At 40.6% G+C, this 13,443-nt stretch overlaps 1 protein-coding gene across 2 annotated transcripts in view; it reads left to right on the top strand.

Moving 5' to 3' along the window:
• The window catches only part of PAWR (pro-apoptotic WT1 regulator), a 181,642-nt gene extending 171,442 nt beyond the window's left edge, over positions 1-10,200 (top strand). For both annotated transcript variants that reach the window (XM_083182620.1, XM_083182621.1), the window contains exons 5-7: positions 79-226; positions 319-423; positions 5,802-10,200. In XM_083182620.1, coding sequence (XP_083038746.1) covers positions 79-226; positions 319-423; positions 5,802-5,888 — 340 coding nt within the window. In that variant the 3' untranslated portion in view covers positions 5,889-10,200. The remainder of the gene's footprint in view (positions 1-78; positions 227-318; positions 424-5,801) is intronic.
• The last annotated feature ends 3,243 nt before the right edge of the window (positions 10,201-13,443 follow it).

Genomic DNA, 13,443 nt, shown 5'->3' with positions numbered 1-13,443 from the left:
TTACATGTTTAATATTCCTTACATGTTTAGTGTATGTTCTTGATTGAATGTAAAGGAAATTATTCTTTTTTTTCATAGCACAAACAATGCACCCGATGATGACGTCCTAAATCGTTACACCAGCAATGATCGGACAACATGCAATCGCTATGCTAGAGACACTGTTTCTTCTGTAAATTCTGGGCAGGGTAGTTCCTTTGAAAAAAAGATTGAAGAGCTGGAAAGGGTAAGATATTTTATCATCCAAATCAACTGCCTGCATTTTGGGATGCACGACTGGGATACAAAATATATTCACATTTGTTGTGTGCTTTACAGGAGCTAGCAAAAGAGAGGCAAGAAAATCTAAGGTTAGTGAAAATAATGCAAGACAAAGAAGAATTAGTTATCAAAATGAAGGAAGAAATCGACTTACTAAACAGAGTAAGTACAGTATGTATGTTATTTACCATATAAATACTATCGTCTTGGGAATAATAAAAAAACTAACAGTTACGTTGTGTATATTCTGTTTATATAATAACAGGTTATACCATTACTCTTCATGTCTATTATACCCCTTTCACACAGGAAACCAAATTACCGGGTGAAGCAGTTCTACCAGGTAATTTGCTGTTCATCATGGGTTCTTTTTCTGTGTGAAAGGGTCAACCCAGGTCGTAAATCTACGGTGTCTGATCCAGGGATTTACCAGGGTTGAGGACCTGGGATTTTTTACCCAGGTTGACCCTTTCACACAGAAGAAATACCCATGTTATTCAGCAAATTGTCGGGTAGGAATTTCGGTACTCTTTACTTAGTGCGGCGCCCGTCGCGGGCATCGCGGGTACATTAATGTATGGCCGCGACGCGACCGACGCGATGCCCCCGATTTGCCATTGAAATCAATGTAAAACATAAAAATCGTGTCGGTCGCGTCGCGGCCGGCCATAAACGTACCCGCGATGCCCGCGACGCGATGCTCACGATTTCCCATAGGGAACAATGTTAAAAGTCGCGATGGACCCGATTTTAGTGTTAAATGGCTCAATCAACCCGATTTGGCCATAGGAATCAATGTTAAATGGGCCACAGAGCCCATTAACCCTTAATTGTCCCCCCAATTTTTTAACGCCACCCCATGATCCACGCGAACCCGAAGCGTGGCGAGCGCAGCGAGCCCGCGAGGGGCGGCGGTACGCGTCCTCCGACCTTTTCATGCCCTACTATCCACGTCGGCGTGGTGTGAGAATATAATAGTGTGGCGAGCGCAGCGAGCCACCGAGCCCCGCGAGGGGACGCGGATACCTTCACAGGTAGACGCGTCCCCTCGCGGGCTTCACAGGTGTCCGTGGCGACCCGGACACCTGTGAAGCCCGCGAGGGGACGCGTCTACCTGTGAAGGTATCTGCGTCCCCTCGCGGGGCTCGCTGCGCTCGCCACGCTTCGGGCTCGGTGGCTCGCTGCGCTCGCCACACTATTATATTCTCACACCACGCCGACGTGGATAGTAGGGCATGAAAAGGTCGGAGGACGCGTACCGCCGCCCCTCGCGGGCTCGCTGCGCTCGCCACGCTTCGGGTTCGCGTGGATCGTGGGGTGGCGTTAAAATTTTTTGGGGACATTTAAGGGTTAATTGGGCCTAATTCAGGGTTAATATGGCCAAATCGGGTCAATTGAGCCATTTAACAGTGAAATCGCGGTCAATCAGCCTTTTTTAACATTGTTCCCTATGGGAAAATCGCGGTGATCGCGGTCATCGCGGGCATCGCGACCATCCAATTTTACCCGCGATGCCCGCGATTACCGCGATCACCGCGATTTTTACCCCGCGATGACCACGATTTTGATCGGTGGCGCCGTGCTAAGTAAAGAGTACCGGAATTTCTAACCCGGTAATTTGCTTAACTGTGAGAAAAGGGGGGTCAGGCTGGGACACTTCTGTCTGAAAGTGGTATTAGAGACTGCGCAAGACAAGTTGCTTTTGTGTGTACAGTACAATATGGCAGGTTGAACAACTGTGTTAATGTGTCACCCACCTCTACAGCATGTGCTGTTCTGACAGCATGAGCGTCTCACTGACAGCACAGCACATGCTGTAGGTTTGTGCTGCTGCTGCTTGTTGGGGGGGGGGGGGGCAATAACACCCCCCTAGAGTGTTTTTCACACCCTCTAAACATTTTGGGGGGCATGGCCTAATCGCGGGGGTGGACACGCCTCTCACAAATAGGCCACATCCCCAAAATTTTACCGGGGCCCGGCATACATCTCGGCGGCCCTGACAGCTACTAGGGGGAAAACTTTTAGGAAAAATGTCTTAGGGGGGTATTCAATGTGCCGTCGCTATTTCCGACGGGGGAAATAGTGGTGACAATCTACGTCTGTTTTCACGGCCACGCCCCCTTTGCACCGATCGGCAGGCGGGACATTGAATCCCGCCTGACGTTCAGCTGTCGGGCTGACCGCAAAATGGCCAGTATGGGATAGACAGCCATGATCCTAGATTGAATACCCCCTTTAGACTCTAGAGCAGGTGGTTGACTAGAGTATGTATATCTGCTGCCACAGTAATGGAAGTATACCAGCCTCCAAAAACTGAAAAAGCACACTATTATGCAGCACTAATACATAATAATAATAATACATATGAATCAATTTAAGTTTAAAACCTTTATTTTACAATATAAAAATACGGTACTTGTGTAGTTTCATGGCCCCACGGCGCGCACAGTGAAACTTTGAAACTTGGCAGCCTGTCAGATGCTCTGTGTTTACTGTGCGCGTGCCGCTCTAGCTGTTCTCAGCGCAGCGTGTGGCTGCTTTCCTTATGTAAGCTACGTTATCAGCATAGCGCTGGGCAGCAGCAGTGCACCCAGCGCTGACAGGTCACTGTGGTACTTGTAGTTCCACAGTAAAATAGGCAGTCCTGCGCACCGCTGACAACCCGGCAATTTAGATGCTAAACTGGACACCCCGGCAATTTAGAAGTCTAGATTTAGACGTCTAAATCCAGACTCCCTGCAAACCGCTAAGATGGGGGCATCTAAATTTAGTAGGGTCTAGGGGTACACTATTAAACCTGTTCACAATGACACTAGTCGACGTAACAGCTGTCGACCTTGTTAATTCCACTATCCACGCCAACCCGAAGCGTGGCGAGCGCAGCGAGCCCGCGAGGGGCGGCGGTACGCGTCCTACGACCTTTTCATACCCCTACTATCCACGTCGGTGTGGAGTTGATTTTATAAAGTGCCACCGAGCCCGAAGCGTGGCGAGCGGACGCGGATACCTGTGAAGTCCGCGAGGGGACGCGGATACCTGTGAAGGTATCCGCGTGCGCTCGCCACGCTTCGGGTTGGCGTGGATAGTGGAATTAACAAGGTCGACAGCTGTTATGTCGACTAGTGTCATTGTGAACAGGTTTAATAGTATACCCCTAGATGCTACTAAATTTAGACGCTTTAGTGTCTAAATTTAGATGCCCCCATCTTAGCGGTTTGCAGGGAGTCTGGATTTAGTTGTCTAAATCTAGACTTCTAAATTGCCGGGGTGTCCAGTTCAGGGAGTCTGGATTTAGACGCTTTAGCGTATAAATTGCAGGGTTGTCAGCGGTGCGCTGGACTGCCTATTTCACTGTGGAACTACCAGTACCACAGTGACCTGTCAGCGCTGGGTGCACTGCTGCTGCCCAGCGCTATGCTGATAACGTAGCTAACATAAGGAAAGCAGCCACGCGCTGCGCTGAGAACAGCTAGAGCGGCACGCGCACAGTAAACACAGAGCGTCTGGCAGGCTGCCAAGTTTCAGACACAGACTGTGAGCGCGGTGGCGCCGTGAAACTACACAAGTACCAAAAATACAATAAACCTTCCAGGGGTAATCATCAGCAAGACAATGTCATGTAAATAGAATCAATTCAAATACAGACAATGTCCACATTACTAGAATAGTAATGTATCCACTTATATGCAGGGCTCACTGGGAGTAGTTATCCTCATGTACTCCCAAGTGGTATATTTGGAGCAATAAATAGTATATGTTGTTAGAGAACAACATGTTACTCCTTACTGTGCTGTGCTGTTTTATCCTGTGTACTCCCGGTGAGCCCTGCATATAAGCGGATAAGTTACTATTCTGAGTCTATTAATGTGGACATTGTTTGGCTATTTTAATTGATTCTATTAAAATGAACTAGGGGGAAAAAGTCTAATATAAGTAGACAGGCATTTATCAAATAACAATTCTTGTACATGGAGCCAGACAGAATTGCTCAATTACATTACATATTGAGTTCCAGGGAGCATACAGACAGCTGTTTTATGGTGTTGTGGAACATATTTAGTTTTTTTATAGAAGGGACCAAAGGGTGGGTGTGACGTAGACTGTCCATGAACATTTATCACAACTGTATTTTTGGACACTCGTGCTTTTTTGTGTCTACATTAGTTTTGTGTATTTTTCAGATTAACTGAAATTACTGTTTTGTTTTTTTAACAAAAAAAATGTTGACCTCCTTCTGAGGAGCAAATGAGAGGAATCATTCATATGTATAAAATGAGACCTATGGTGGTTAAGTGGTTGTCAAAAAATTGTGTAATTGTTCTAATTATGATAAGTCCCAGTGTTCATTGACATCTGAGGGGTGGAGAGAGGGAACTAGAACGGTTTCCTGTAATGAAAAAACCGTTATGGTTTCGTAGTGAAATCGCGTTTGCATCGGATCGCGCAGCGTGTACCGTTATGGTTTCGTAGTGAAATCGCGTTTGCATCGGATCGCGCAGCGTGTATAGTGCCGTGCGATGCTATGTTCATATTAAATGCACAGGAGTGCTTATACAATGAAATATCGCATGGGATCGGAGGCCAGGTGGAATAATTAAAGTAAAGCTGGGTACAGACCTAAAGATTTACCTTTCCAGTCTGTCTGTGAGAACAAAAATATGGTAATGTATGAAAGTATTTGACAATCAACCATTTGCTCCCAAACACTGGAAAACTGGCCATGGTTGTCCAGACAAATTGGTTAAATCCATTTGATTTAACAGATTTTTTCCAAACAATATTTTTTTGTCCTTTTCCAGCATTTGGGAGAGACCGGTTGATTATTGTTTGCTCCCATACATTACAGATTTTTGTTCTCACCAGACAGATTGGACAGATAAATCCCCTTGAGTGATGGTTTTACTGGGGCACGACAAACTGTCTCAGAAATACCACTCAAGCTGCAGCCACTGGTCTTCTGCATCAGCCCCTGCTCCCATGGGGCTTCTGTTGCCGGCTTTGGCTGTTTCCGTCTGCTTGGCGCTCAGGGAAGTTCAGAGCCACTAGGGGGGAGGGCTTGGGTGTTCGGGCGCTCGGTATCCGCGTGTTCAGGTGCCCTAACACATGATCGCCCGAGGGCTCCTGAGCGGCCACAAGCTTCCCAGAGCGGGGCCTGGTGTCGGTGGGGGGCACCGGCAGGAGAATCCTGCAATCTGGAGAATGATCGCCGGGGATGTGAGAGACGGGGGAGCCAGGCGGGTGGGGTGTGCTCCCTGATGGTGGTGCACCAATGGTGCTAATTCTAAACAGCAACTGTTTAAAAGAGGGGGACAAAAGCAAATGCAATAAATATCCTTAATATCCTTCTCGATATTTCCTTTTGCCAGATCACCCTTGTGTAGCCTTTCTAGAAATATAATTGCATTTTTTGTTTTAGATTCCCAGATGCATATTACTGTCTGTCTGTATTTTAAAATAAGGATTTGGTTTACAATCAATTTTATGCTAATGTTGTACAAAGAATATTTTTATTGAATGCCTCTCTTCTTTTTGTTTCTAAGGATTTGGATGATATAGAGGATGAAAATAAGCAGCTAAAACAAGAAAATAAGACCCTTCTCAAAGTGGTTGGCCAGCTAACAAGATAGAAGATATATTGAATTTCACTGTAGAATAAAACACTACTGATTTTGTTTTTCTCTTGAGAGGCGGGAGGGTAGAATAGGGGAAATTAGTTAAGGGAATAAGGGGCTCTTAAGGCAACCTCTTCGATGAAGGGGTGCACCCAATGTTTTCCAAGATTTGAGAGAACATTTAAGATTGTATATTTATTATTATAGATTATGTCCTTGAGATATTCAAAATTACACCAGATTAAAAAGTCTATAGCTATATGTGATCAACATGATTCATATTATAATTTGAAAGTTTAGGTATGCACATTCACTTGTAACTCTGGTGTGGAATTTATCTGGTCAATACTGTATCTTGTATAATCGTTCACACTTTCATCAGTCATCTGTGCGTGGAGAAAGAACACTAAATATGTATGTTTTGTTTAAATGTATATAATTATATGCAAGTCAAATGTACCCAAGGAAGTACGACAGGCAGACAGATCTGTCCCTGCCCTTGTTAAACAAGTGTCTGGAGAAATCCCCAGAGGACAAAGGGTAAAGGAAGAGGAATGTAAACCTAGTCACTGCAAAGGAATGTCTCATGTCTGGTGAGACCTAATCTTAACATGTAGAATTGTTGAGCTTTTTAAAAAAAAAATTTAATCTATCCTCATTGCCACTATTACAGCACCCATATTACTGATCATGGTAGTAACTGACATCTACATAGTTATTGGCAACTGTAATATACAGAATAGCACTCAAATTTTGTGACTTGACACACGGAATATATATCTGTATACACAGATAAGAAGGTTAATGCTGGCATTTTTTTGTTTCATTCTTTTGGACTGATACCTATTTGGAAGTTGTAGTAAAATACGATAATAGTTGATAACACTTTACTTCATGAACTTTTGGCCCTGTCTAACTCTCCTGCTTTAATAATTACTGAATTATATATTGAATAAAACGATGTTTGCTTGAGATACTGCAGGTGCTAAGTTGATGATGTAACCTTGTTGTGGGCTACAGCAAACTGAATATTAAATAGGTAAATCAAGTCCAGCCACATCATGGCAGCATCTTTGTCCTCTCTGTTGTGTATTGTAAGAAACTTATATTTGCTGTCTTTCTGTGTGCATTGAAATAACCTGCAATATATTTTTTTCATGACATATTCCAAAATTTGCGACAGCAAAATGGCTTTTTTAGGCTAAATTTTGTATCTAGATTGGTTAATGCAACCAAGCAATAAAAGTGTATAAATGCATATCTAGGTGCTGAGGTTTCCAGGAAAATGATTTTTCTGCCTTTGGCTCATTCATATGTGTACGTTTACTTGATAAAACCACTATATTATATTTGTTACTTGCAGCATACTTAATGAGGCATAAATTTGGCGCCATACAAATTTAGGGGAAGCAATGATATTTCATTAATGAAGATAAAGTTTTACATGACATAGTGTATGATATTTGAATGCATATTTAGATTGTTTGTCTTTTGTCATTATGTTCACTTCCAGTTTACCCCAAATTAATGGAATATTGAATGAAAAGGGAATACAAACACTTGTAACTTAGACTCTGTTATGTATGTAATATGCACCTAAAGTACTTTATCATTGCTGTATTTAAATATTTTAGTTAGCACTTTTCATTTATGTATTGCTATATTGTACAGTGTAAAAATGTATATAGGATAATTTGGCTGATTATGTTTAAAACCCTTATTCACTGATGTTTGTGTATAGCAGTTTTGCAGTTAAAGTGCCCCCACCATAATAAAGTAAAGATTTAAATGTATGTCTAGACTGTAAACCATGCTTGCCTATTCCCCCAGAATGTTCATGAGTCTGAAATGTTTGGAGCTCTCCTCTACTCCTAATAGAGTAGATCAGCCTCTTATAGTGGGTACACATGGTGCGATGTGGAATTCGATTAGATTTCGATTCAATATGCCTTTTGATTAAATTTCTACTATATCGTAGTACAGGTTCGAATTTATCCATATTTACCCTGATCTTAAAACAAGATCTTATTGACTATCATCTGTCATATGTTTTGGCTCCAAAACATGTGACAGCTGGATAGCCAATAAGATCCCGTTTCGAGATCCCGGTAAATCCAAACCTGCACATCTCTACTATATATATATAGTCTTGCCTGGCAAAACTTTTCTATTTCCACTAAACATGAACGTGCATTGGGATAGAATCTGCATTGAATGCTACTAAAAGCATTCGATGTGCATTCTATTTCTATTCGATCTTGCTTCTATAGGTGTGTGTACACACGCATTGATTTAATTTCATTTTCCCCAAATCCACTTCCTTTCGATTTGGCCTTCGCTTTCCATTTGATTTCACATTTAGGGGGAAATTTACTAAAGGAAATTTGTAAAAAAAAATAGGTGTATTTGTATCCAGAAATACACTTATTTTTGACATTTACTATCCCGAAAATATGGCAATTCGTATTCGTATTGATGTGCTAAGATTCTGGATACAAATACACCTATTTTTTTACAAATTTCCTTTAGTAAATTTCCCCCCTAATGTGCAATTTTGCATTCGATATCTATTTCAATTTGCATTCAAAGCACAGAGTACACATTCTATTTACTTGATCAAATTTGGTATTTCCTTGCCTGTACAGTCTATTTTTCTTTTCGATATAGAGAAAGAGGTTGCACGCTTCGAATCAAATACGGATATCGAAAGCTTCTTAAAAACCATTTGATTTTGATTCGATTTCGCTTCTATAATCAAAATCTGTCAAAATCACAGCGTGTGTACACCCCTTATAAGAAAAACTAATAGAAAAATAGTGGAAGTCAAACCGTGTGTACCCACCATTAGATCAGCTCCCTTCCCCAGAAAATTGAACAGGTTGGGGGTGTTAACACCATAATTTGCGATGAATCCCATCATCACGGCCTCTCCCACTGGTGCACTGTGATGTGTCATAGCAGTAATGAATGCAATTCATGATGCACACCCGCTGCACTTCCCAAGTGTGCTAATCACTTCTCCCAGGGAGTCTGTAAAATAGTTGGGTTTTTTTAACGCATAAAGATTGGCATAACAAAACTGCATAGCAAGATATTGTGTACGAAGTCTTTAACAAGCCGTACTTCCTATGCACAGATCATGTTATCAATGTGTTCCTTGGTGTTTTGCTGCCTTGTTATTAAAGGCAACGCACACATAGGTGAATCACCTGATTTCTGCAAATGGAGAACATTATATTTGTTGTGTAAATCACCCTAGTTACAATGACATTGAACAATTTAACAAAAGACTGATTACACGGGCAATTATTTATATGTCACACCTCCATTCATGTACTAAGTAGACCTTGTATGTGCAACTTTTATCTTTCCAGTGTGAATGTCTAATTGTATTGCAGAGTTTTTATGCTTACAAGCCCAGGTGACTTGGATGAGGATGTGTCCTTACAGAAAAAAACTTTTGTAATCAGTTAAAATTGAAATTTGGAAGCATAGGAAGTAGAAATATGATGTGTGCAGTACATGCAGTTATACATATAGGTACACCATCCATAATTTGGCACCCTTGGTTCCAGCATGGTTCCAGATTATTAATTTCTCCTACAGCCTAACATCCTGCTTACTAACCCACCATGCATACTAAAACCTCACACAGTCTGACCCCCTCTCCCAGTCTAAAGCCCTGTACACGTGCATCGATTTTTCCTGATTTTCGATTCGATTTTGCTTATAAAAGCACAATTGAATAGTATCCTAAATGAAATCGAATGGTTTTGGGTCACTCCATCTACATTCGATTCGATGCACGCTCCCGTTTTTACAAAAATCAAACAGAAAAATTTACTGTGCAGCCAAGGAAATATCGAATTTGATCTAGTAAATCGAATGTGTACAATGTACCATGAATGTATATCGAATTCGATATCTTATTCAAAAGTACAGATCTAATGCCAAATCAAATGGAAAGAGGAAAGATCTAATGACAGATCTAATAGAAAATCGAATCTAACATCAAATCAAAAGCATATTGATGTGTGTGTGTACAGGGCTTAACTCTACCCCACAGACTTACTGAGCCCTCCCAAAGTCTATCCCCTCCTCTACGCCTTACCTATCCAGATTAAAAGAGGTGCCTGCCAATCGATGTTGTACCTATACTAATGTCTGCACAGGACTGGCAATGTTTACGCTTTGTCATGATATAATCATTTCTTAAGGTCTGATTTATCAGTAATCTTATTTACCTTGCATTTTATTGCAATATTCTGTGATATTATAAAATAAAAATGTTTTATTTCTATGAGAAAGTTAACAGCTGAATAAAATATATTGTTATTGATGGATTATGGATTGTAATCACTACTTCAAGTTTAATGCTGCCCAAGAGAAATGTTGACATTTTATACTGAGAACGTGCACATCATTTGTTGTTTTTCCTTTATTGTTTGGCTTACAACACAGCATTGACTAATGAAGTCCTTCAAATAAAATCATATTAAAGTTCTAAATTCTGTTATATTCTTTTGTAAATTATTTCATGAATTTGAAAAAATAAAACCGTTCTCAAGTCAAAATCTAGTCATTTAGTTTTGTAGTTATTCAAAGCACCAAATACTGGAAAGGATTTCCGTATTAAAAATTTGTGTACTGTTTTGATACTTTTCCTAATCGTATAAAACAAGAGATGTCATATATTGTTCAAAAGATAGTTATAAGTAAAGCTGTCTTGTTTTGATGTTGAAATTAAAGGTTCTGATTCCGAAATGAACACAGCGGCCATGTCATACACAGTGGAGCATTGTTTCTTGTCACATCACACATTTCTTTGTACAGAATTAAAATACACAGTTAGACACATGGTAGCATAAATGTATGGTGCCTTTCCTGAGAGGTAACAGGTGGGGGCTATATAGACCCATGGAAATGTGTTCTTATGAGAGTGTGATGAGCGAGTCGCAAAGGCTGCATAGTATTTAGACCATATGGCCTATACTGCAGAGCTGGATTAAGGATTTGAAGGGGCACAGAGCATTTAAGTCTGGGGGGCTTTAAAGAGCAACATTTAGGACACAAGTATTGGGGCTCAGTCGAAAAAGGGGGCTTGTCTGTATTTATATGCTGAACAAATAAGTGTTCTTACTTTAGATGCGCATAATGATATACAGAAATAAAGCAGTATAATATACAGTAATAAATCCTACAATGCTGCATTTTGTCTTAGCCTTTGAAAAATGTGGACACCATTGCTTAAACACTTCTATATAACAGGCTAAAATGATACAGATATATATATATCTCTCACCTTGAAAACGGGGCATGATAGACCCCGAAACGTCGGGCACGTGATGTGTGTTTGTACCACATTAAAGCTTTTTGTATGATAAATTCAGCCTCTGTCGTGCCGCAGCAACCCCCACTGCTACTATCCATTTATGGCTGAAGGCACCGGAACACTTCACATTTGATCGAGCGGAGTGCCGGACCACCCACCACCAGATATATATATATATATATATATATATATATATATATATATATATCTCTACCCACTTGACCCTTTTGAGCCCCACTTAAAGACAGTGGTGTTATACAACAAAAAACAGTACTTTTTGTACACCTAAAGATACAGTGGCAGGTGCCAACTTTATTTGTGTGCTACCAGCATGTTATAGAACAGTAGTGTTCTTTATAATACCTGAATCTTCCAAAACCAGAGCAGTTCCTCTCTGCTGTGATGTTACTAGCACAAAGTGGTCTGTGTTTCAGCCCTGATATGTAGACCAGACCTGTGCTAAAAGCACCATATCAGGAAGCGACACTCCAGGAAGGGAAGAGAAACTGCAGAAACTGAACACTTTGAACACAGAGGTGGCCAAACTATTAGAATCTGGGCTCTACTTTGAACACTCAAAAACCTTGTGATCCACCTTTGCAAAGTATTAGTGCACACTGCAGACTCATGCCTGAAAAAGAGGGTGGGGTGCATACAAAAGGGGACGTTTGTAGTGACTAAAAAAATAACCCATTGGCTCCCACAGTAATGAATGCATTGCCCCACACAAAAGAAAAAACAGTTGCCCTGATACAGGAAAATCGGCCCCCATCAAACAAAAAAAAACATTAAATAGCATCTGCCTCCATCTCTCCTCCTCCTACCTTCCCCATAAGACTGTTAGACTGGAGCCCCCAGCCCTTCCTTACCCTCAGCCACAGCAGGTCCTGTGGCAGCCTCAGTGTCGGTGGTGGCTGCAGTTCTCTCCATGTCCACCATCTTTGCTGGCAAGGTATTCCCTTTGTCTGACATTCCCCGTCGGCCCTGCTCCCGTGCCACCACTCAACCCCATTCCCCTGGTCGCATGTTTGCAGTCAACATTTTGGCCTCCTGTGCTATATAATCTCTCTTCTTCCTTTGTATATCATGGCAGCAATAAAGAGCTATTGATAAAATAAAACTACCTGTGTATAAAGTAGTATTTTCCTATTTTGAATGTGGATTGATACATTATATACCTTTCTTAAAGTTGGAAAAGTTAACTTTTTTTTAATACATTGTTAATACAGCACAAGATCAATTGCTTGACGTTCTCTCAGACTTACAGATGGAGTTGTGGTCATTGTTAATGCTGGCACACCAAGACGACTTGTCTTGGCATGCTGATCACATGCTTGCACGTCCATTGCCGTGAATGGGGCACAAAAGCATCTCACACGTGCATCTCATTCACGCCTCTTCTAGCTGAACCATTTTCCAAGAGCCGCAAAGGTGATTGCCGCTACATCTGTTTGTATAAAAGCATGCTGTCTTTTTCGGACCAATCCTTGTTAATGCAGATCTATGTACAGTATGTGTTTTCTAGTCCTTTTCTATTTTTGTTAATACCATCTTCAAAAGGTGTAGCATTCTGCAGCTTTTACTTGACCTGTGACATAGGAACAGATGAGTAAATGTTTAATATGCAGTATATTTTTTTTAATCCATTTCTGTTTTCTAAGAGTTACCATACCACACCATGGGGAATTATTGATTAAAAGAAAAAAGTATATTTTTTCAAATAAACACAAAATGAAATCTATCAAATTAGAAGTAGTTTTTAATTATTAAATAGTTAATGAATAAAGGACACCAGTTTTATTTTAGTCTTTCTGTTCGTCGTATGACATCTCATTAAAAAATGAAATGCGCTGCTCTAAAAGTTAACTGATTTTTGTTTAATATTATGCAATAATTGTGTAGATTTTTTAATGTTTATACAATAAATTATAGCCATAACACCACTTCCTTAAATGTACAGAATTTGAGGTACTTCCCCCTCTAATGTTCATCTGGAAATGTTACCTGTCAGATCGTATCTGTTAACAGCTATTTGAAAACAAATACATTGAAATGTATTATGCATTTGTAATGATTTGTTTTTTACTATATTTGTTTTCTCATTTCCTTAAACATGAGGCTTTTTCAGTTCTTTTATGCAAAGTAATGTACACAAATTAGTGCCTTTACGATGTTACTGGTTACACACCAATAAAACATTTACATTATATATTTTTTCCCTTTCTGTATTTTATAACC

Source organism: Crinia signifera, chromosome 4 (genome assembly GCF_055691185.1).
Source record: "Crinia signifera chromosome 4, ASM5569118v1, whole genome shotgun sequence".
Lineage (NCBI taxonomy): Eukaryota > Metazoa > Chordata > Amphibia > Anura > Myobatrachidae > Crinia > Crinia signifera.
The sequence above is the reverse complement of the archived record's forward strand: the minus strand, read 5'-3'. Positions and strand labels throughout refer to the sequence as shown.